General features: G+C 39.4%; 2 protein-coding genes across 5 annotated transcripts in view; one reads left to right on the plus strand and one right to left on the minus strand.

Moving 5' to 3' along the window:
- Window positions 1–23,619, minus strand: part of hsf2bp (heat shock transcription factor 2 binding protein) — a 48,360-nt gene extending 24,741 nt beyond the window's left edge. For all 4 annotated transcript variants that reach the window (XR_016168872.1, XM_089132275.1, XM_039694946.2 and 1 more), the window contains exons 1-6: window positions 23,492–23,619; window positions 22,923–23,073; window positions 2,281–2,384; window positions 1,400–1,549; window positions 1,100–1,241; window positions 876–993 (exon numbers count right to left, since the gene is read on the minus strand). Coding sequence is in view for 3 of the 4 variants with exons in the window: in XM_089132275.1 (XP_088988401.1) it covers window positions 876–993; window positions 1,100–1,241; window positions 1,400–1,549; window positions 2,281–2,384; window positions 22,923–23,073; window positions 23,492–23,542 (716 nt within the window). In the remaining variant the exon portion in view is untranslated. The remainder of the gene's footprint in view (window positions 1–875; window positions 994–1,099; window positions 1,242–1,399; window positions 1,550–2,280; window positions 2,385–22,922; window positions 23,074–23,491) is intronic.
- Window positions 23,620–24,954: 1,335 nt separating this feature from the next.
- The window catches only part of ankrd10a (ankyrin repeat domain 10a), a 54,194-nt gene continuing 53,557 nt past the window's right edge, over window positions 24,955–25,591 (plus strand). Inside the window, exon 1 of the mRNA XM_039694879.2 lies at window positions 24,955–25,287. Coding sequence (XP_039550813.2) covers window positions 25,090–25,287 — 198 coding nt within the window. The 5' untranslated portion in view covers window positions 24,955–25,089. The remainder of the gene's footprint in view (window positions 25,288–25,591) is intronic.

The raw sequence follows: 25,591 nt of genomic DNA on the forward strand, positions 1-25,591 counted from the left end.
ACAGCCGGAAGACCCGCTGAAAGCGGCCGTCATGCAGATCCCGGAGCGAGCAAATAGTGAAACCCGCCAAACTGTGAACGCCTCCGGGTGTGGTGGACGCAAGTACGGCGACAACGATCGATCCCTACGCCGCTGTCACACAGTCTATGGCCGCTGTTCAGCTCTACAGAGTAAATACAGAGCGGTAAAGCCTGTTTTACTCTCTCGATGAATCACAACCACAAGAAGCATATTTCGCCCATAGACTGTAAAAAATAGATTCGCCTCAGATTCGCTACATGGACGAGTAAAATACTGGCAACAAATTTTAATGGAAAATGGCTTGATATTGTTAGAATGTGGCTATTTTTTACAGCAAGGGTTAACAGTGCAGTTATTATCAATAAAACTGTCACTAAGGGTGAAAAATTTCGTCCTGTGTTCCATCTTTTAAACTTCTCCTCAACATGCATGCAGTGTAAATAAAGCAGTTGCATCAATGAAATGATAGTAAAGTTAGTCCATGGCCACGCCCCCGTGCTAATGGTACCGCCCATGGTGCAAATTACAAGACGAAAATTAAAAAAATCAGTTAGATTTCATTTATTCAAATGTTTGTTTCTGAAGTCACAATTTAGCACAAGTAAAATTGAAAAAAATGGAGAAAAAGGCAAGAATCCTTTGATCATGTAACTAGAAAAACAAGAAAAATGAATGTCTGGTTTCCATTTTTCATTTGCATTTTATGGTCCGAAAATTTAATTGTGAAGCGTTACACGGACCCAACCCCTTCACACACAGGCAATAAAAAATTGGATTCATTTTAGACGAAAAGTTACATATAGCACCTTTAAATCACAAATATCAAATATGTGTACTTTTAAGTCGTGACATACACTTTGAGTTTTGGAAATACTCCTGGTTTCATTAGCCCCAGTAGCCGCATCAGAGTAACCAATAGGATGTGGGCAGAAGAGGACAGGAAGTCTCGTCCACAAGACACAGCAGCTACATCTAAAAGAAGTGAATAGAATTACCATTTCACATGTTCTTGAGATGGTGATAATAAGTCATGACCATTAGATGGAACTAATATTTAAAACAAACTCAGCGCCCTCACTGGTAACAACGCCAGCTAGTGCCAGAGCGAAATGATGCTCATGCGAGTTGTAACTCTGTTGCGGCTTTGCATCGTCCTCCAGAAACTTGATGAACGACTCCAAGGTTTGACTTGCTATGCTCAGGAAGGGCTCCAGTTTACCCTGTGGACACACACATACAGAGTAAACCTACTCGGTTGAGGTAAAACAAATGTATTCTTCTTCTTTTTTTTTTCTTCTTTTTTTTTGAACAACCTGGGTTTCACTTAAACTGGAAGTCACCACTTAATAGTGTCCACCCTCAAATGGTACAGACTTACATCAGCCAATATGTCTTTGATAGCTTCCTCCCTTTGAGATGCACTCCAGAGCAGGGTGCAAGACGCAGAGCCCAGCTCAGTGCAAAAGTCTTTCTGTTGCTGCAGCTGCTCTCTGCACTCCCATAACTGCTGCTTTAGAACCAGCTTCTCCTACAAACATAAGAGATACTTGCATAACAACCTTCTTGACTCCTAGGCCCTTACATTAATTGCCAATGGTAATAATTAAAGGTTCCCAAAATATTTCTGGTACATTTTTAAACTTTTGGCAATATATGACAAAATAATATATTCAAATGTGTATATTAATATGATTAAAAATAATTCATAAAGATAATTGAACTAAACTGCATCAATTTCTACCTGATAAGATATTTTAGAGCTTGACATGTATATTGGTTAGGGTTTCCAATTCCAGTTGTTCATCTAAAATATTTTTTTTTGTTTATACTAATTTTAAAGCTTATTTTGTCTTATTTTAAATAATATGAGCAGATGCTTTCTTAGAATCTTACTATAGACCATTTTGCAAGATGTAAACAACACTGGTCCAGAAACACTTCCTGTTTCAGTTTGTAACTGTTTTCTTTATTTCACATGTAAAGAAAAAATCTTAAAGATGTTTGTTTAACTTTTTGATATAGTTTTATATGTTCTGTTGGTTGTATTTTATCCCAGCTTTTATGTAGTGTTCAAAAACTGAAACAGGAAGTGCTTCTGGACCAGTTTTGTTTACATCTTGCAAAATGGTCTATAAATCATGATGTTTCTTTTCAGTGTGGTATTTTCTTTACTCCTCTGGACTGGTACCTGTTGATACCTGTTTCTATCTGGTACCTGTTGGTACCTGTTTCTATTTTTACCTGTTGCTATTTTGGTACCTGTTTCTCTCTTTGACAGTCGCTCAGTGCAGCATCTAGTCTGGAACGGATGTGCAGACAATCGTCTCTCTGTTGCTGCTGCTCACGTTCACTGCGTTCTTTAACTATATAACAATAAATCATTTTTTAAAAAGTCAACAGTAAGAATTAACAGATTAAGCTTCACCATTCAGTGTTGTTACAAATGCTGTCATACAGGGTTGTGCACCATTCAGAACCAAATTGAGACGGTCTTTTAAATTTTGATTCAGTTTCAGAATTTGTCCTGAATTTAAATTGATCTAGGGAACAGGATGCTAAATTGCAATTTGAATTCAGGTAGTAGAAATGAATGGAATAACTGGTACTGTTAACTAGAAGAGTTTGCCTGTGCAACGACAAACTTTGATTGTTGGGCTTTAAAGGGACACTTCACCCATTTGCATTAAGCTTTGTATCTTTAGAAACCCAGTCATATTTTTGAATGGTCATGGTTTATTCCCTTATTTTCCCCTAAGATGGGAGAAATAGGGATTTAAGTGTTTTACTTCCTGCTTATTATGACGTAAAAATAGTAATTTTGCGTCATAATAAGCAGGAAGTCACATTTCATTGAAAAGTGTAGAGACAAACTTTAGCTTCTCATTATTCAAGGGTTTGGGACCCACTCACCCTACAGGCATCGCGATGCGGACGTGGACGATTCTGAAATGATTCACAAATGTCAAAAAATCGATTCCTGTTGATTCTTTGCAATGTTAATAAAATATGTTGTACGTTAATTCTTTATGAGTCATTACTTTGTACTTTTAAAGCAAGTATTTATAGTCACACACACACACACACACACAAGATTCAAATAATCGATTTGTAACATTATAAATGTCTTCACTGTAAATTTTGATCCACTTAATTTATCCTTGATGAATAAAAGTATAGATTTATTTTTAGTATAGATTTCTTTCGCCCAAAAAATTTAATAAAAATTCTTACCGAATACAAACTTTTGAACAATAGTGTTTAATGTTACAAAAGCTTTATATTTCAGATAAATGCTGTTCTTTTGAATTTCTAGGTGATTTTCTGAATTGGGTGCCCTTCAAGTCCCCCAAACATGCTTCAAAGATTTTCAATAGAAGGAAATCACAAAATGCATTTTAATGCTGTCAATTAATAGAACCAGGTGCCTTTGCATTATAATGCAACAATTGCTTTTGAAAAAAAATTAAAATTACATTTAATTTAAAGATGAGTTGCCTAAGTAGTAGTCAACAAGCATGTTTACATGTCCTCACTAACCATCATTACATTTTCATAGAATATCAAACAAATAAAAAGTGCAATTGATTCCAAAATGCTGCTGTTAATATAATCATATGTTGGTCTAGTGTATTTTCGTTTACTGTTGTGAAATGGAAAATCAATAATTGTTAATCGAGAATCGAGAATCGTTAAAAATCGACTGTAATCGAATCGGGACTTCAATAATCGTAATCGAATCGAATCGGGAAATCAGACAGATTAACCACCCCTAATATCGAAGAGGATTTTGAAATTCTGCTGCTCGAATCCGATGTTCGTGGCTATCTTTACGAGCTGCAGTATAGTGAAGAGCAGCTGAGGCTGATGGAGGAACCGGAGGCGGCTGCCTGTCGCGGTCGAGTAGCCCGGACTGGCTCAAGCTGGGCGGACTGCTGGTGCCTGTGCTCTCGCGGACAAAGATGAAGTCCGTCTGCTGCAGAGAATTTCAACGATGGCCATTTCTCCAAGATAAAATCTCTGAATCTGATGAGCACACGTTTGTGTTGTGATGTGAACCATCCTAGTTTCGCCTGACTGAACATCCAGGTATCATGCAGTAACTCACCATAAAGAAAGAAATACAAACGAGGAGTAATTCACTAATGAGTTTGCCAATGTAACGTTAACAGGGTTCATTGTTGTTGGAAGAAGGAGGCGGGAATCGGCGAATATTTAAACATTTTAATAGTAAAATGAACAAACGAAAGTATAAGCCAGCAGCCCCTCATTAATGACTGCTGTCCACACACAACAGAAACAAAACAGATCATAAAATCAGGCCTGTTTCTCTCTCCATCTGCCATCATTGCTCCTCCGTGAGAGATGGTGTCTTTTATTATCACTCACGCCACCGGCCTCACATCGTCCTCTCACATCCCTCGCCCAGTCGCCCTTGTCCTGCTCGCCACAGCCAACTAACTACAAATTTTGCGTGAAATTAATTTGCAAACTCTGGTGACAGCTAACATTAGCCTTTTAGATGTGATTTCTCTGTGGGTGTGTGGGTGTGGCTGTGGCTATTAGTGGGTGTGGCTTGCGGAGCTGTGCAATGTGGTGCATTGTGGAAGTTGTTGTCTTACATACAAATGCACACTTCAGTTATTTTTTGTCTTTTCTCAGTCAAGAGGGCACCAAATTCAAAAATTATTTTACATTTCAACTACATATATGATCCACTTTCAATAAAGATTAATGTTGAAATGGGTGAAGTGCTCTATGTTTTTAACAAGCTATATTGAACAAGTGACAATTATTGTATAAGTACTGTAACTTTTGAAAATACTGTAACTTATTCACAGCAGCTTTGTTAACGGGAATGAAAGTGATACTGTGAGGGACTGTGGATTGTACAGTAATTTAATGAGTTTTTGCATTGTTCTCCTGACAAAGTGTCAGTAGACAAAAATAAAAAAAAATCCAGACAACATGAGATGTGGAAAGAGAGTGTATAAGAGATCTAGGAGTTTTTTTTAGAGCAGATGCCATTGAAAACAGCATAGCTTTCGGACATGTCATGGCACTGCTCTGAATGAGGTCTATAGTGGAAAAATGCTTTATTTTTTCAGAATGCATTAACCGGGGTGGTTTCTTTTAAATTGCAGTAGATTCCCCTTCCCGTTATTCCAATTAAAATTTCAATTCAACGTCCTCTGAAGTATTGACCAGTTTAATTCAAATTCCAGCTCTTGAGTTAAAGGTACAATATGCAGGATTTTTGCAGTAAAATATCCAAAAACCACTAGGCCAATGTTATATATTTTGTTTAGTCGATTACTTACTGTAACGGTAACCAGCTGGAGTGCCCTCACTGCCCGGACTCATCATCACTGATCACATTCACCTGTACATCATTCATTGATTGCGTTCACCTGTGTCTCATCCTGTTCAGACTGATCTCATGAAGTAGCGTGTGTATGACACGCCAATTCGTATTTCCAATTTTTGGCGTGCTATCAAGACGCATAATCGCCTTTCAGCGTGTTTATGAACGCCGTTGACTTAACGTTATATAAATATATGACTTACCTCAACCCCGTCCCTAAACCTAACCGTCACTGGGGTTAATGGCATTTATGACTGTTCCCTTACCATCCAAGGTAAAAAAAAGATATGACTTACCTCAACCCCATCCCTAAACTTAACCGTCACTGGGGTTAATGGCATTTATGACTGGAGATTTGACTGCGTGTTCAGACACGCGGAATGACGCGGACGTTAATGGCATAGACATATACGCATACACGCGGATACACGCAGATAGCACAAAATGTGTGGAGATAACACGCCACCTGACTCGAAAGTGGCGTATATGTTTACGCAAAAGTCATGATGTCATGTTGTCCTGTTAGTATGTCTATAAATACCTTGTGTTCACATTCACTGTTGGCGAAGTCTTGTTGTACCGTGTGTCTGCATTTCTGAGCGGTTTTCGTGTTTGTTTTCTGGTTTTTGATTTTGGATTGTTCTTGGACTCTGATTATTGCTGCCTGCCCTGACCTCTGCCTGTTTCCCTTTGTTTATTCTCCATTGTCCTGTCTGCCGATTCTCGACCCTGCCTGTATGACTATTCTTAATAAAGCTGCATTTGGATCTACATCTACAAGCCTCAGAGCAGTTCATGACAGAAGACTTCGCCGCTTCAGATCCAGCAGCCGAGAAGATTTCGTACCCCAAGATCCCGGAACCATGCCACGCCTGTGCCCAGACGCTCAGATCCTGTGTCTTCGTCAAGGAGATCATCCAATCAAGGACTATGTAAGAGACTTTCTAGAGCTGGCTTATCTCTCACGTATGGACAATTTGTGTTTAATGACTCTCTGAACCGCTCAGTTCACTCATGCCCTTACACAATTGTCACGGGACATTAGAGGGCTATATTAACCAGAGTATGTGAGCGGAGTGGAGTGGGAGCGGAGCGAGGAGTGGAGCGGCATGATTTTGAATGGAGCGCGGAGCGGATTTTTTAAAAGTCGGAGCGTCGTGGTTTTCACTCGCTCCGAGCGCGCTCCACTACCGCTCTATCACGAGGACAATTCATACCAACGGCTCATTATAGAACTGCATTTTTTCACGTGTTAAAACACATTACGCTAGCATGATACAGATGGATCACTCAAATCAGAAAAAAATGTGAAGGTTTGATGACGCCGATGGACATGAGTGGCTGCGGGAGGTTATAGTTATCAAGCCTGTACTAAATATGCAACACGATCTCATGAAAGTGCGAAACTATTTATTTCTCGTGCCAATTATATGCCAAAAAATTGTTTTTGCGTGCAAATGAAGCACACTGAATCCCTTGGTTAGGATGGGTGTGAAGTGCGTTCTTGCCATTAAGTGCGTATCATAGGCTATGCACACGAGAAATAAAATATGTGCTATAGCCTACACACTTTCATGAGATCGGGCTGGATCGGGTGAAAGCACATTTTAAACAGGCAACACTTATTCACCAAAGCAATCGCTTTCTCACTAATGCATTGCATTTAGGGATGCACCGATACCACTTTTTTGGAAAACGAGTACGAGTACGAGTACTTGCATTTCAGTACTCGCCGATACCGATACCGAGTACTTAATAAAAAATAAAAAAAACATGATTTAAATATTTTTATATACGGGTTTTTAGGTCCTTGATTAAATTACTTGGGTAACACTTTATTTCGATAGTCCACTTTACTAACTACAAGTAACTTTTCAATTACATGTCAACTAACTGTCATTAGAGTATTAGTAGACCTATTAGTACGATCAGTAGCCTATCTGATAACACTTTATTTATTTGGTCCCCCAACAGACATTCAACTGACTATAAGTAACTTGGCGACTACAAGTAAACTTATTCTCCTAATCCAAAGCCATTCACTTTGAAATTGTTCCACACCAGTGATGCACGGGTTGATCCAAAATGAGCGGGTGCCTGCGCCGCGGTCACCCGCGGTTACCCGCAGTTACGGGTCATCCAAAAATATTTTTAATGATATTCGGGTCGCGGTCGGTCAGGTCGTTTGGAAAAAAATGCCAATTAAACCTTTGTATTTATATAGTACTAGATAGAATTTTCTATGAAATATATAGGCCGAATTTATTTATTGGCTGAATAACTGGCACGAGATGACACACAAGCTCATTCTAAACAGTTCTCAGTTCTGGTGTGATCCGAGAACCGCTGTACCTCTGCGTTCGTTACTATACGCGGATGCGCAGTATCAGCAGTATCAACAACATGTCTCAGTTCAGTGAACTGTTAGAGTTACTGGAGTAAAATATAATTCGGGATATTGGTTTATTTCAACTCGGAGGGACTGTCAGGCATGTCTGAAAGTGAGTAACTGTAGTAACTTGTGGATCAGCACTGACGCAAGACGTGAACTGATGCGAATGATTCAGTTCGATTTAGCGTACTGGTTCGACCGGTTCATTAAAAAGAACCGATTCGTTCACGAACCGGCCATGTCTATGATCACTAGTCTGCAGAGAGATGGAGGCGGCAAGAGAAAAGGTGAAGACTGGGGAGTGGAAGCTACGCAAATACACAAATAGAAAGAGTAAGTGTGGGAGACATTTACCGAAATAATGAAAGATGATGACCAAAGTGCTGCCTTTGTTATATGTAGGCTACGTCTTCTTGCGATGCTGTGTTGTTATTATGGCCCAATGACGCTACGATGAGCATGTACTACTTTTAAAAAATACGGTCAGGAAGAGGGTCGGGTACAATATTTTCTTACTTTTTTTGCGGTCCGAGTAGCGGGCGGGTAGTTGAAAACATTGGTAGTGTGCGGGTTGTTTACATTGACCCGCGCATCACTGTTCCACACGGCTGACATGTCTCCCCATCTCCCCGCTCTGAGCTGCAGCCGGAGCCTGGGGGTGGGCACTCGGCGCCTGTGATTAACCCATTTCTCAGAACATGGTATCGGTCCCCGGTATCGGGGGACTTTTAACGAGTACGAGTACTTTAGAAAATGTGGTATCGAGGCCGATACCAGATACCGGTATCGGTATCGGTGCATCCCTAATTGCATTCAAACAAATGTAATCATACAGTAGGCTATCTGTCAGTATTTGATTTTAAATGAGCATGAATCTGTAAGAAATGTAGCGACCCGTAAATAAATAACTGATGAAAACGTAGTTATTTTCTTCTTTCCAAACAAAATGTGCTCTGCAAAAAGCAGCAATGATATTTAATTTATAATGCTGATAACCTTTAATAAGCATATCATGTCATAGGAAAAGTTTGCACACTATCCAAATCCAATAAACAACATTGCAACTATTCTCCTAACGTTGTTTTTTTTTATTTTATTTTTTTATTTAGTATACCTTTGTACCTATTATGATGAGGAGACATTTTGAGAGATTTTAAAGCATACTTAAATACTTTATTCGGAATTTCCTTGTGGAGCGAACACGGAGTGGTGTTTCTGATATCAGTGAGCGAGGAGTGGAGCGGGAGCGGTAAATGGTGAACCCGGAGCGGAGCTGGAGCGGAGTGATTATATAATGCTTGGAGCGTGGAGGGGAAAGTGTTGCCGCTCCATTCCGCTCACATACTCTGATATTAACCTGGCCCTTTTGCTGAGTGGTTCCTTGTTTACTGTGGGCGTTGTAGAGAAGGAGCTCCATGACACCGTCAGCCCTGCCGATTCAGAGACGCTTCACGTCAGCCCTGCCGATTCAGAGACGCTTCACGTCAGCCCTGCCGATTCAGAGACTGTTCACGTCACCGCCTTCGAGCCAGTGTCTACGGACAAGATGGCCGATTCAGAGACTGTTCACGTTACTACTGCCAATCCAGAGACTGTTCACGTCACCGCCTCCGAGCCAGTGTCTAAAGACAAGATGGTCGCCTTCAAGCCAGTGTCTACAGACAAGATGGCCGATTCAGAGACTCTTCATGTTACTTCTACCAATTCAGAGACTGTTCACGTCACTGCCTCCAAACCAGTGTCTAAGGACAAGATGGCCGCCTCCAAGCCAGTTTCTATGGACAAGATGGCCGATTCAGAGACTCTTCATGTTACTTCTGCCAATTCAGAGATTGTTCACATCACCACCTCCAAGCCAGTGTCTAAGGACAAGATGGTCGCCCCCAAGCCAGTGTCTATGGACAAGATGGCCGATTCAGAGACTCTTCATGTTACTTCTGCCAATTCAGAGATTGTTCACGTCACCGCCTACAAACCAGTGTCTAAGGACAAGATGGCCGTCTCCGATCCAGTGTCTCCGGACAAGATGGCCGATCCAGTGTCTCCGGACAAGATGGCCGATCCAGTGTCTCCGGACAAGATGGCCGATCCAGTGTCTCCGGACAAGAAGGCCGATCCAGTGTCTCCGGACAAGATGGCCGATCCAGTGTCTCCTCCCGAGCCAGTGTTTGTTTCTGTGTTTGTGTCTGTCCTTGTGACCATTTCTGTTCTAGTGTCTGTTTCTGAGCCGGTGTCTGTTCCTGAGCCGGTGTCTGGTCCCGAGCTGGTGTCTGGTCATGAGAGGGTATCACCGCCTAACATCCGAGGGGTCTTCACCGCCGTGGCCGTCCGAGGGGTCTTCACCGCCGTGGCCGTCCGAGGGGTCTTCACTGCCGTATCCGCCCGAGGGGTCTTCGCCGTGGCTGCCTGAGGGATCTTGATCGCTTGCACAGTCTGCTCCGCCCTGGCCTCCCGAGGGGTCTTCATCGCCCTGGTTGCCTGCACTGCCTGCTCCACCCTGGCCGCCTGCACAGCCTGCTCCGCCCTGGCCGCCTGCATAGCCTGCTCCGCCCTGGCCGCCTGCACAGCCTGCTCCGCCCTGGCCGCCTGCACAGCCTGCTCCACCGCAGTCTCCAGGTCCTCTTCCGCTCCACGGGCCTGGACCTCCATCCCGCCCCCAGGTCTGTCTCCGCTCCACCTCCCTCCTGGACATTTTGAGGAGCGTCTGGAATCCGCTCCTTAAAGGGGGGGCTATGTAACGGTCACCAGCTGGAGTGCCCTTTTGAGCCAGCAGAGGGCACTTCAGATAAGACTATTATCACTCAATCAACCAGTTTGTTTTCTGGTTTTTGATTTTGGATTGTTCTTGGACTCTGATTATTGCTGCCTGTTTCTTGGATTCCCTTTGTTTATTCTCCATTGTCCTGCCTGCCGATTCTCGACCCTGCCTGTATGACTATTCTTAATAAAGCTGCATTTGGATCTACATCTACAAGCCTCAGAGCAGTTCATTACACTTACAATATCCCAAATGTTTCTAACTATTTGTAAACCGTGAGAAATTTGCAATTTTTAACCAAGGAAACGGGGCGTGTGAGCAGGGGTGAGGAGTCGCCAGTCAATGACGTAATATCCGCGTTACCCCCGGTTTCCGCCAGGTTTGACCTCGTTCTGCAATAGTAACCATGGCGACAGACGTGGACAACTGGGTTGGTTATGCCCGTTATGTGTGCACAACAACGTGAGCGTCCCTAGCAGGGATTTTTTCAAACATTATGGACCATGGCAAGCAGACTTTGAGACAAAAAGAGGACTAAAATGAAGATCAACATCTTTCGAGATGCCAAGAGCTCAAAGTCCGCGACTAACTTTGACTTGACAGAGACGTGAGTGTTGCATGTTACTTGAGCAAACAGGTGAGCAAATTAATGTAAAACTAATCAATGTTATATAGTTCAACATGATAAAAAGTTAGAATAGGATCTGTATGTTATTCTCTAATGTTAATCTAGCTTTAGTCTCATACAGCCAACAAACAACCTAACTAACATTCAACACACTCAAGTGTGATAATGAAACTGTTAGAGCAAGTGTAGCAGCGCTGCATTACCTCAAGTTTAATTACTCTAATAAACTGACCTGTGTGAGTAATTCAGCGTGTAGTTCGGTAGAATTAAATGTCCTTATTCCTTTATATCCGCAAGACTTGCGTTGCGTGTGGCGCTGGTATACGTCTAGCAATCGTGCCCTGCTTCATACTACAATCAAGTTTAAAAACATCAATGTATTCACTCATCCATAAAAGATCCATCAGCTTGACGACAAGATCCATAATTCCGCTTAAAGGTATTGTAGGTAGAAATTGTATAAAAAACTTAAAAAACTAAAAAACTTGTTTAAACTCTCTGTATTTATCAATGCATAATTAAAATGTAAGTACTCTGAAAAAGAAAGTATAAAAATTCTGTAGACCTCCCACGACTGTTTTAAAGACAGCTCATTATATCCATTCACTCCATCCCTTCTCCCTCCATCCAAAGCCACGCCCCCAAAACACATCGACGCGCGACTCCGACAGCTAAGCTGAAGACGCATTATTTACCTGAGACGAGCAGAGCGCAGTGCATGTAGTGACATCATGTCAGAATCACATGTAATAAAAAAACTAACTTTATCATTATGAAGATAAACAAATAAGATGCATTTTAGTACTCACTATCAAAGATACAATACCTAAGATTTAGATGCCACTAGAGGGCGCTACATTCAAAACAACAACAACGGCTTTGCTTGATGACGACGTGGAGGAACGCTGAATGATGGGAACTGTTGTTTTCAACTCCACCGTGGATAAATCAGTCAGACAGGAATCGAAAATTAGTTGCCATGGATGAGGTAAAGTTCGATTTCTATAAATGTTTCGTTTAATGACATGCTTGTTTTTCCTTAAACTGAAAACCGCAAGAGAAGTCAGGTTTAAAAGTAAATAAGTTATCATAGATGTTACTGTCCGAGTCACTGGACGAAGCTATGGTGGAGAGGGTTTGTAGGGGCAGGTCTCTTGCAAGGAGTTGACGTGGCTGGTCCTCCTTTTTGGTAACTTTATAAAAATAAAAAATCATGTACACATCTTTTCATGTCGTGTATGTATTCAGCCACAGCTACAGTTTCACAAAATTAACGTTAAGGGGGTTGCACACCGGGCGAGAAGCTCAGCGCCACGTCGCACCACATATTTAAAATTCGAACACATTGTCTATAAGTGTACACATACCGGCGGGCGGCGGCGCCCAGCAACGCCTCAGGACCGTGTTCAAAATCCTGCTGCGCCACAGAGTGCCATTTTTTGTATCAAATTTTAATTATTTTTGTCTCAAATCGTTGCTAATGGATCCTGACTTTGCCCTATGCTTCAATATGCATTTAGTTTTGCATTCATTTGCAGAAATCAGCTGCTTGAATGACAATTGCTGATGTTTTTTTAGGTGAGATTCTCAATTCATTCAGTTAACGGATGATCTGAGGTAAAGTTTTCAGAATGCAGACTCAGCAACGATTGTATTTAATTGTACAGTACAATCATAACATAGAACAGACATTATCCTAATTTCCTGTCATTAAACATAACAATAGCTGTCATCAAGGTTATAATCGTTAACGAAAACTAACGAAAAAACGAAAACTAGATGGGAAAAAACATTGTCGTTAACTGAAATAAAAATAAAAACGAGCCATTACAAAAAAACTATAACTAACTAAAACTGTAATGTGTGTTTGCAAAACTAACTAAAATAAAATAAAATTATAGAGCAAATGTCCTTAGTTTTCGTCTTTAACACTATTTAAAACACGCAGTGTATTCGTTGCATTTCATTTCCCTGTAACGCTTTCTCCCTCCGTCTCTCTCTCAAATGCACGCACACACACAGCCCCTCCCCTCCGTGCAATGCACACCGCGTCTCTATGAAAACGAGGGTTCGATCAATGTTAAAAGCAAGTTCGCGAAAGGTTGGTATCTCATGATGATCATTTTACACAATCACACATTAAAAGGTGGTGTAAAAATATGTTAAATTCTTAATACAATTCTGTAAGTGTGTTAATGTCAACCCGAGAAGCGATTGAGCCTTCGTTAGAAAGTTACTAGTCTCGCGTAGCCAGACCTTCAGACTGACGGCCAACGTTCCGTGGGCGTGACGTCTGAGGCTGAGACTAGAAAGTTACTGACTTGGTTGCAATTTTGAGGTAAAATGCTGCTGGGCAGTGGGCATGGCCGTGGCTAACCAGTCCGGACCTCGGCCATTTTTTTTTACATTCAAAAATGGAATGGCATGATTGAATGATTATGTGAATGATTAATTAGCCATGTTTAGACCACCTGTGTGTTTGCAATTCATGTTGCAGCGAGAAGCTAGCGCATAGTGATGGCCGGTTCGTGAACGAATCGTTCTTTTGAACCGGTTCTTTTTAGTGAACCGGTCGAACCAGTACACTAAATCGGACTGAATCGTTCAAAACAGTTCGCACTGTTTTAACAACTCATAGCTTCGTGACACAAAATAAAGTCGGGCTCCCTATGAGTCTTGCGTCAGCGCTAAACCACAAGTTACTAAAGTTACTCACTTTCAGACATGCCTGACAGTCCCTCCGAATCGAAATAAACCAATATCCATTAGTACATTGTATTCAGTAACTCAAAAAACTTCACTGAACGGAGACATGTTGGTGCTGAGAGAAGTGATGAGCACGAGCAGCTGATACTGCGCATGCGTGTACTACCGAACATACAGATACAGCGGTCGGATAACCAGTACAGAACCGAGAACTGTTTCTTTCGGACACGTTCGACATATTGAGAACTGATGAGTTGATGAGCTGAGCATGCGTGCATTTTTTTCTGAGGGACGAAATGTACGTTTCCATGTCTTTAATTGAACATCAGTAAGTGTAACAAAATAAAACATTTTGGAAACATGTATCACATTACTGTAGGCTATCACTGTATTATTTTAACGATTGGAAATAATGATTGGATTCTAAAACTGTCAAACTACTAAACATTTATTATTAAATAATATTTTCAGGAACAGCTAGCTCATTTAATTTCTAAGTAACAATATAAATCATTGATGTAAACTCTTGCCAAGGTTTGGTGCACTGCTTAGTAAATGTTTATAATGTGTTAACATAACGAATTAATTCGTTATGTTTAACACATTATAAACATGATATATATATACACTGTATAGGCTACAGAAGGCTATTGGAGACAGACATGCATCGATTTTTTAGTTTTGTCGACTGTATTCAGGTTTCAGCTCAGCACACAGCTATGCTATGGTTCTCGAGTCGAGAACTGGTTATTGCAGTTCTTGAATCACTAGTACAGAACCAAGAACTGTTTCTTTCGGACACGTTCGATACGGAGAACCGATGAGCTGGAGATACTGCGCATGCGTGATAGCACCGTCTCTGAACAGAACTTTCTTTCGGCTGATCCTGTGCTGATATACGAGCACGCAGTAGTACGGGTGAACCCAGGACTTAAATGAGAGGGCGAATCGGCGAAATGTAAGTTTATTTAATAACAAATAAAATGATGAAGACCATTTATGCATTTTATATATTTAAAACATGTAAAACATCCGCGTTAGCACATCGCTATGCTGCAGCAGGGTTCGTTATATGTAAGAAACTTATCCAAGATGATTATGACAATGCATACTATTATTTAACTGAAGTTGTGATTAAAAATGCCCTTTAATTTGAAGTATTTATCTGCCGGGATGATAGAATTGACGTCATTACGTGATGACGTAAAAGAACTGGTGAACCGGTTTTTTGAACCGGTTCATTAAAACGAACTGTCCGAAAGAACCGGTTCGCGGAAAAGAACCGGACTTCCCATCACTACTAGCGCAGTGAAGGGGGCTTGAGAACGCATTGTGAATGAGGGCGCTAGTGTAGCCTCTGTGTTGCCAGATCCACCTAATCGAATGGTGCGGTAATCTTCTGGACCTGTTTTTCGGATTTTTTGTGACACTTTAGGAAGTTATTATAGTGGAAAGTTGCATGTTAGTGTTAGTGATATATTAATCTTATTTCCAAAACACAAGCTTTGAAGTAATTTCGAATTGTTATTATATTATTTGCTTGTTTTTCGTAGCAATATCTGGCAACATTTTACTGTCTGCGTTAATAAAAAAAGCTTTTTTTTTTATTGACAAACTGCAATTGCATAAGGCAACCACTCCAAACGCAATGATCATTGTGATTATCTGTAAAAACAATAGCATAATACAGATCTGTATGTTACAGAATAAAATTTGCCAAAATAACCTTACTGGCCAGCTGGAAGACAGCTCATGCTTTGTTAACGTTTCACATAGTCATCATAAATGCAATAATTAAAGTAGTGTTTCTCAACTAGCAATCTATTCAACTAGCAATTTATTTAGACCTACTTTTATTCTGTTTCTTTGCACAAAACTCTCCAGAAAGTGCCATTTAATAGTTAATATATGATATATATATATATATATATATATATATATATATATATATATATATATATATATATATATATATATATGGTAAATTCCTTTAAAAAAAATCCCTTCCAGGGCTCCAGACTAACTTTTTTTACTAGGAGCGCTGTTGCCCCTAACTGAAAATTTTAGGAGCGCAAGCTGAAAATTTAGGGGCACACCTTAAATCAGCTTGCAATGCAATTATTCAAATTTCCCCCAAAATAACTGTAATACTGACAAATTCTTTAATAATAAATAGACTTAACATTATGATATGCTGTTTTGTTTTAAGTTCATAGGGTTTCAGACTCAAAGTTGAGGGCAGCGTCACCTCAAATGAGAACTCACAGCGAGTTCTACAAAAAAAAAAATCTGGTAGCACTGGTGCTGAATCACTAAGCTTAATTTAGGGTGTAGATGAAATTAACTTTAGTTATTATCATTTATAATGTCTTAATATTAATTAATAAAAGTAGTGAAAATATGTATATGGAGTGAAAATAGCCAATAAACATCCTACTGTTTACAATGGTATTATTATTTTTTTAAGTGTTTAAATAAGAGTTTTCCAACATCTCAAATTTTTTCTTTTTAGGACAATCTTTAAAGGATGAACAAAAAATGTGTTGGTAATCACATAAAAAATACAAAAAAATAAAACATTTATATATGATATTATTGAAGTGCTGGGAAAAGATGTGTAGGCTACTTGTAAGCATTTGACTTTCTTACACATTATCATATTTATGGTTAGAGTTAACTTACTACATTAGCCTAAATGCATGGTTCTGTTAGGCTGATTTGTGGACTGAAAGCCTTCTGTAAGTGTTTCTCCTGGTTTCCACCTCAGCGCTGTTTGATCTGATATGGTTTATAACAGAACTCTGCGCCGAATCGGAGTGTTTCTCACTGGTTTTCGTGGTGTTGATGTTATTAATTCTGAGGCGAATTCAATGGATTTCTTCACTGGATCTCCTATTAACAGTGTTGCGTGAGCGAGATCGCCCCGCGAGTGGCAAGTTCAAGGCTTTATTTTACCGTCAATGGTTCGGATCGCTGCTGCTGCCCCACGGTCCTAATCATACATGAGTGGCGTATTTTCGTTCCACTTTCATTTTGTTTGCATTCGTTGCTAGTAGGTAACGACTAACGAGTCGATAGATCGCTGATTGCTCAGACGCACATCAGGTTGTGATATTTGTCTCCGTCTCCTTCCCACAGACGTTTACGCGCGCTATTCTTGTCACGGATTCATTGACGCGCCCCTTCCACGCTTTACCATGCGTTTAACGTGCGGCAAATTTACTGGTCGCACATGTGCGACTGGATGTAAAATTCAGTCGCACACTCTCAAATTTTGGTCGCAAAATGCGACCATTTGGTCGCAGTCTGGAGCCCTGCCTTCATGTCCATGGGGAAATGTGGGTCCAACAGCCTAACCATTATTATATTACTAATTATTGTGAGGTAATTATTAACCATTATTACCTCACTAGTTTTCAGACCCTGGTTGCAGCCTTGCTGCTAGGTTGTCGGTGTCAAAACTCTATAAGCTGTGATTCAAATATTAAATAATGTTATGTCATTATTTTACTCTTACACTGACTGTTTGCTGCTTCTGTCCAGATTAGTGTTGTATAGGGTAAATTTAGTATAAGGTGTGGAAATTGTAAAGCTGTGGGATTTTTTTATCGAAGATATCTAGATTGTTACGGTAAAGGATTTTCACATTGTAGGCTTCATTTTATGTACTGGTTTTAATGTTGAATAGATATTTCTAAAATTGTATGATGTTTTTGTTGAGTTATTGTTACACAATTCTTTTTCTGACCTTTTTCAACCTTGCCCCTGACAAATAACCCAAACTACAAAAAAAAGACTAAAACTAACACTAAAACTAATAAAAACTAAACTAAAACTAAGCATTTTCAAAAAATAGAAACTAAACTAAACTAGCAAACCCACTTTTAAAACTAATTAAAACTAAACTGAATTTGAAAACAAAAATTCAAAACGAAATAAAAATAAAAACTAATGAAAAATGCAAAACTATAATAACCTTGGCTGTCATACACTGATGAGAAAGTGCGTGTCCGGTGTTCGATAACGTTACTGTGGGGTTGTCCTAAACGTGGCGCGGCGCTTCTCGTCCGGTGTGCGACCCCCTTTACAGCCAACAGATCACATTCCGAGAATAAATGAAAAGAAAAATTGTGCTCCATTCCGTAACAAATGCGCGAAACAAGCTTACGTTTGTTGCTTGATAGACGCTAATGCACAACTACAACTGTCCAGGACTAGGGTTGGGTATCGTGAATCGAGTATCGATTGGAACCGGGACTAACTTTTCGTTTTTCCCGGAATCGTTCAAAAGTTAAAATTTCGATTCCTAGATTCAATATTCACAGTCTGCCGAGCGGAAGAAGAAACCGCTGAACACCAACGAACGAAGAAGCGTCTACCGGAAGTGTTGCAGGGTCCCCGCGGGTCCTTAAAAAGTCTTAAAACGTCTTAAATACAATTTTCGCTTTTTAAGGCCTGAAAATGTCTTGAAATCTGAAATTTCCGATAAGGAGGTCTTCAATTTCACGTACGGACCTTAAATTTCTTGTCCGACTCGTCATCCTTTTTTTGTTTTGTTAACAGACTGTGTTTACGGGCATTCATGCTTGGTTGCCAGATTTAAATAATTAAATCCCCAGTCAGAGCTTTTCTGTTAAAAGAACACGTTTTCTACCCGGTCTTGTCAATAGTATCTGGCAACCATGCTCTAAACTGCTGAAGAAGCGCCGATGATCTGAAAACAGACAAGTATCTGGAGTTCAGTGATATTCATTTGAGATTATCTACTTGAATTAATTAAAGTGTCATTCAGTTGGTCTTTATTCTGTCACAAGCTGTTTGTGCGACTAAATCTGCGATCAATACAGGCTAATATCCAGCAGTGTTTTTAATGTTGATATTATTGCATATTATTGCTGTTTTGCAACGAAAGCCACTGCAAAAACTGCAGCAAACAGTGGTGATTCGAATTTGTGAGATTCAATGACCCGTTCATAAATACAGACACTTGCTTTGTTACCATGTTTGTTACTGATGAATGAATGACTCGATGACGGATGACTCGCTCATAAAGACAGTGACTTACCGCCACCTACTGGCGATTTTAATTTAATGTTTAAAAGTATCACCTCGTTTTTACCATCATTGGATATTTATTGAACATTGTTTTATTTAAAGCATTATTTATTTTACGAAAGTATTTATACAGGTAAAAAAAATGAACTGGAAAAAATCGATTAAAGGGGGCAGATATTGTCCCTAAATGGAAAAGTTGTGACTGCAGTCTGAGTGCAAGAGGGCTATGGCATTCTAAAAATTTTGAGAACCACTGAACTGAGGATGTAGAATTGCACAAGTGCTACTGCTAAAGAGTGCATTCTCAATACAGCCTGTTTCCTTGATTCAAATGTCTCATAAGCTTAATTGAATTGGCCTAAAGTGAAAAATTATAATGTCATTTTTTTCTCTAAAGACTACATATAAAATAGCTACCAAAATCAATGTTGGTAACTGAAGTTTGACTAAAAGTAATTACTAAAAGTTGACAAAAATGCAATGGCTTTGTCAACTAAAACTAGATTAAAACTGTGAAAGACAAAATTACTGACTAAAATGTGACTAAGACCAATAAGAATTTTCATTTGAAGACTAAGACTAAAACAAAAATGTCTGCCAAAATTATTAAATTGTCGTGTCGTGCTGATTATTTTCCTTTTTTTTTTTGTCGTGGTAAAGTCTTAAATTTGCCTTTTAGAGGACTTAAAAAGGTCTTAAAAGTCATTAAATTTGCTGTTAAAAATGTGCAGATACCCTGTGTTGGCATAACCGCGCGAGTCGAACATGAGTAGCTTACGTCGGCGGTCCAAAGTGTGGCTTCACTTTTCTAAAAATAACGAAATCTCGGCAAAATGCAACATTTGTGACAAAAGGAGTATTTGTGACAGAAGGAGTATTTCCTTCAGAAAGACCGTTGGTTAGCAAGGTTAGCTAAACTTTTTTGACCCTGCCTCTTAAAAGAATCGGAATCGAGAATCGTTAGGAACCGGAATCGAAACAAGGAATCGGAATCGGAATCAGAATCGTTCAAATTCAAACGATACCCAACCCTAACCAGGACTACACGTAGTACGAGCGGAAACTGAGGTAAGCGGATATGACGCGATTGACTCGCGACTCCCAGCTCACCCCTGCTCACACGCCCCGTTTCTTTGGTTAAAATCTTAATTTTCTCGCGATTTAAACATTGTTTGAAACATTTGGAATATTGTAAGTTATCATCTTAACTAAATATATAACACTGGCCTTGTGATTTTGGTATATTTGAATGCAAAAATCTTAGGTATTCCACCTTCAAGCTAGCATATTGATAATGGTAAAGGTTAATATATATATATATATATATATATATATATTGATTCGCTAACGAGCTAGTTATCTATCAAAGCTTAAAACAGGTTGCATGATACACATTTTTCCATTGCCATCATTTACACTGTGATGAAGATGAATTTCGTGTAAGATTCATAACATATATGGTGTTCTGCATGTAAGAGTTTCCATGATGAAAGCATTGTTGACTCTATCAACACGCATAATCGCTTTTCAGTGTTTTAGTGTTTATGAACGCCGTTGACTTAACGTTATCACTGTATATATAGGCTACAGTAGGGGTGTGCAAAGCAGCCGGTATTTGTATCTGTATTTGTATTTGTTGAGGGGAAAAGTATTTGAAGAGTTCAGATGCAAAAGCCTCTAAAATGCCATTTGAAATTTTCTTCTAAAATGATCATTTTTATCAAGCTTGTATATTTAAGTTCAGCAATTTCACTTAAATGACAATTAATAGGTAATCTTCATTGCCATTTAAGTGAAATTACTGAACTTAAATATACAAGCTTGATAAAAATGATAATTTTAGAAGAAAATATCAAATGGCACTTAGAGGCTTTTGCATCTGAACTCTTCATTTGTATTCGAATTCAAAATAGGCGTAAAAATCTGTTTTTTTGGGTTACACTTATGGTTACACTTCAAATTTGTGTTATAGTGTAAGGATTCTTTAATTATATTCGTTATAATAATTATGGATATGCAATATTGGTTGACGTTTTTCTATAAATCCAGCAATGAACATGTAACAAAGAACGTCATTGAAATTAAAATAACATAACAGCCATTACCTCATCCATGATTAAACCAACAACTAATAAAATACAATTGTGTACATTATGAACCCCACCACCACCTGTCCTTGTTGGAGGACGCTGAACAGACAGAATAAGTTAGGGATAATATATAGCGAGGCGGATGATTATGAGACGACACGAAGCGGTCTTGAATCAGCCTGAATCTGAAGGGTTTGTATTCGCTATAACAACCGCCTCGCTTGTACATTATCCCGCTTATTACAAGGCTACCTACCAAATAAATCAATAATTTGACTCAAAATATTGATTTAAAAAGGAGTTTGATTTAAATCGATTGTATTGCTTCCACTAAAAAATAGTCTGTTCCGTGTCTACGTTTAGAATCCATGGCAACGTGTTATAATTAGCAGCGGTCTGGTATTAAGAAATAACCATGGAAATAACAAACCTCATTCTACATTAGAAATCCAACAAGCCATATAATAAAAACAAATAATTACCGCACTAACAGAGCTGCGTAAACAGAGGGAACACGAGAGAACCCGACTGCAGACGTCAATAATCCAGCGTAATGGAATAATCTCCTGATCAAACTCCATTTTCTGAAAGTTATAAACTGCCTCCAGAACCCAGTTAAGGTACAAACATCTATTCAACAAAAATAGTGATGCAGTTAAGTGTTTTTCGCTCAGCCGAGCCCTCTGTTGCTGTGTACAGCAGCCTATCAGTCACCTCTCCCTGAACGTCACTCGCGCACTGCAGTGCAGGCTCACGCAGTTTTTTTATATAAAGTTGTTCTTTTTCCCGATTACAAATATTTTTTTTCAAGTATTTGTTCGAAATAAGTATTCGTAAAAAACACGTTATCTGTGCCTTTCCGAATACATTCGGGTTCGGCTCCACCCCTAATATACAGTAATAACGTTAAGTCAACGGCGTTCATAAACACATATAAATGTGACCTAACCCCGTCCCTAAACCTACCCGTCACTGGGGTTAATAGCATTTATGAGTCTTCCCCTACCATCCTAGGAAAAAAAAAAAAAAAAATCACTCCCCAGATTTAGATCTACATTTTGCTTCGTTTCGCTCAGACATTTAACGGCGTGGACATACACGCGGAATCACTCGGACATTTACCGGCGTAGACATACACGCGGATAGCTCAAAATACATATTATACTTGACTTGAAAGCGTATGTTTAAGCAAAAGTCATGATGTCATGTTACCGCATCGTCAGCTCAAGGACAGTTCCGGGGTTGAGGGCGAAGCAGAGGAAGTCGTGCAAGAGGCCGTGCAACTAGGGTCCGAGGAAGTAGAGGCCGAGGACGGGGTGGTCAAAGTGCAGGGCAAGTGCGCGTCTTGGACAAGAGGACCTGCATTGAGTTTTGTATCTTCAAGCTCAAACAAGGGCATGTGAACAGATATGATCTGGATACGTGCAAGTGGGCAGGTCCTGTGTGGCAAAAGGGTGGTTGCCATGGTTGCGAGAGAGTGACAGTCGCCTAAGCCAATCCTTTGTTTCGTCCCGGTTGGAAATAATGAGCTGTGTTTTAGTGCAGATTAAACGGTGTAGTCACTCGATTTTTATACTCTTTTTATCAGAGTACTTGCATTTTAATTATGCATTGATTTATATAGAAACTTTAAACAAATTTGGAAAAAGTTTTTTTATATATATAAAATTCTTACCTACAATACCTTTAATGCGAAATATACGTCATTATAATATACGCCTTTGTTATTGTAAGAGGTTAGTGACCCCTGGTGGCGAAACAATCTTGCATATTGTACCTTTAAAATCTTGAGTTCAGCTTTATCTATAACTTACAATAGATGTCTGTAAGCACATACTGTTATCATTTTAGTCCATATTAGTGTCATAACTGTGCACTATAAACTTACTATAAAAGAGTTTTTTGCTTACATGTGTCCAGAGACCGTCCTTTATGGATGGTATCAATAAAGTCGCAATTGATTACTTTTGGCATAAACTCTCGTAGTGTTCTGACTTCTGCCTCCAGTTTCTCCAAGTCTCGCTTTCTGACTCGAACGAAGCAATCTGTTGATCCCACATCCTTTAAACACACAGGATCATTTTGTTTACTGTTAGAGGAAGACAAAGGTTACAGTGTACGTCTGACATTGGACAGGTTCATCTGCTGTACGGGACAAAATCTCCCCTGAAGTGTTGAGCATTATCGAACGTGTTTTAGTGGTGGAACAATGACATCTTGTGGTAATCATGCTGGTGGTTGCGTTAGTCTTGATACAACAAACAGTTATCCTGGTTTAAAACATCGTTATGGTCTAAAATGCTTTTGTGGTGACAAAGTCTATTTGAAAAGTCTTGAACTGGTTAAAGCGGTGTTAGAAACATCAAACAAACATTTAATTAGCTTACCAGCTTGCTAAACACGAAAAACTTCCATCCACTTAACTGAACTAATTTCTCAACTACAAACTTGAACTGGTAAAAATGGTAAAGTTAGCTACCTCTCCTGCAGATGACAGAGACGAAACATTAGTTGTATTGGTTTGCTTCATTTCAAAAAGTGCAAATTTGATCAAGACCTCTGGATTTGGACGAAAGACCTCTGACCTATTAATTAAAATGTATACGACGTCTTTAGCGCCCTCCACTGTTCGGCGCATAACAAGGGCTGCCACCCATCCCCCAAACCGAGCAGACATGCGCGCCTCCGGGAATTTTTTTGTGGCATTCAGAAGGGTAGAGTAAAAATTGGTTACCGTGATTTTGCCAAGTAAGACATGTTCTTCCTGGATCAACATTTTGAACAACATTCCGATTTCCCGTCCAAAAATATCCTTCGTTTGTACACTATCCCCATCCCTGAACCTATCCCTACCCCAAATTATCCCTAAAATCAAATGGAAATGACAGGTGAGGTGACTATGATTCTGATGGACAAAAAAAAAAAAAAAAAAAAAAAAAAAAACATATAAACTTGTTATAAACTTTTTGATTCAGGAAAACGTTGTACTTTGTGAATACAAAAAGGTGAACGTGATTAATCATAGACCTAACGGTTACTTCAACTTCAAGCATTATTCATATACTCATATTTTGATTTGCATGAAACCAGTTACTTTAGATGTTACCATATATAAAGCACTATTCAGTTTAAATTTAGACCACCTCGCATTATTAGTATATTATTTTTAATAATTATTACGGCCATGCACATGTTCTGTACGAAGGCGTATTGCATTCACTTGAAGAAAAAAAAAAGTACTCTGTTTTTCTGAATTAATGAGTTAATTTTTCATGAGAAAAAAATTGCTCTGTTTTTCTGAATTAACTGGTTAATTTTTCATGAGAAAAAAAATGTTGCTCTGTTTTTTCTGAATTAACTCATTAATTCAGAAAAACAGAGCAAAAAAAAAATCCATAAAAAATTAACTCGTTAATTCAGAAAAACAGAGCAAAAACTTTTTTTTCTCATGAAAAATTAACTAATTAATTCAGAAAAACACAGCAATTTTTTTTTCTCATGAAAAATTAACCAGTTAATTCAGAAAAACCGAGCAAAAAAAAATTCCATGAAACATTAACTCGTTAATTCAGAAAAACAGAGCAAAAACTTTTTTCTCATAAAAAAATGAACTCATTAATTCAGAAAAACAAAGCAAATTTTTTTTTCTCATGAAAAATTAACTCGTTAATTCAGAAAAACAGAGTAGATTTTTTTTCTTCAAAGTGAATGCAATACGCCTCTGTAAATACGCCTCCGTAGTACGATACACATGAGTGAAACGGCGTATTTTGGTTTCAAAACTATGATGAACAAGCCTGGGAGAAATCCATGACGGGTTTTCTGGGTTGTCTGGAGCAGAGCCGTTCTGTGGTAAACTTGATCCCCACCCCCAGAAGAACTCCAGCACGGGATTTTCAAACAGCCACTCAAGATACTTCTTGAGAGAATGCAGTTCAATCTCATTGCCTGATTTGCCTCCTTTGTGTATGTGGTGTTGACGGGTACTGCTATCCGAGCACAGCGCCTTGTTCACCCCTAGGGCGTTCATAAGCCAAATAATTCGGGTTTCCCGCGTCACAGCAGAACTGCTGGAGCATGTCTGTAGAGCTGGAGCCCGGTTTCTCCAACGACGAGGTGCTGGACATACGTTACCCGCTTCACCGCGCATGCAGGGATGGAGACGTCGGCGTTCTGTGCTCGTTGCTTCAGCGCTCCACCAAACAAGCGGACCTGGTTGCCGAAGACTCGTTTTACGGCTGGACCCCCATTCATTGGGCAGCACACTTCGGGAAGGTAACAGAAAAAGCATTAATCTCATAGATGTGTGTTTTCTAATGCATTTCTTTTCCAAGTATCGTTTACAGTGGCTTCCGAAGACGCTATGATTTAACTTAGTAACATCATTGGTCAGGCGTGCTGTCACTGAACCACAACATGTGCATACAAACAAAACTCAGATATGTCAAATCTCATCAATAAGAAATGGGTTGCCGTATGGACAATAAGACCATCGGCAGTAAACAGGTCATACCATGCGGCTGCGTGCAAACTGAGCAGAGCCGAGATTGATCACTTAATATACATGTTTGAAATGCGA

This window comes from Pimephales promelas, chromosome 6, assembly GCF_988280905.1.
Source record: "Pimephales promelas chromosome 6, fPimPro1.hap1.1, whole genome shotgun sequence".
Taxonomy (NCBI): domain Eukaryota; kingdom Metazoa; phylum Chordata; class Actinopteri; order Cypriniformes; family Leuciscidae; genus Pimephales; species Pimephales promelas.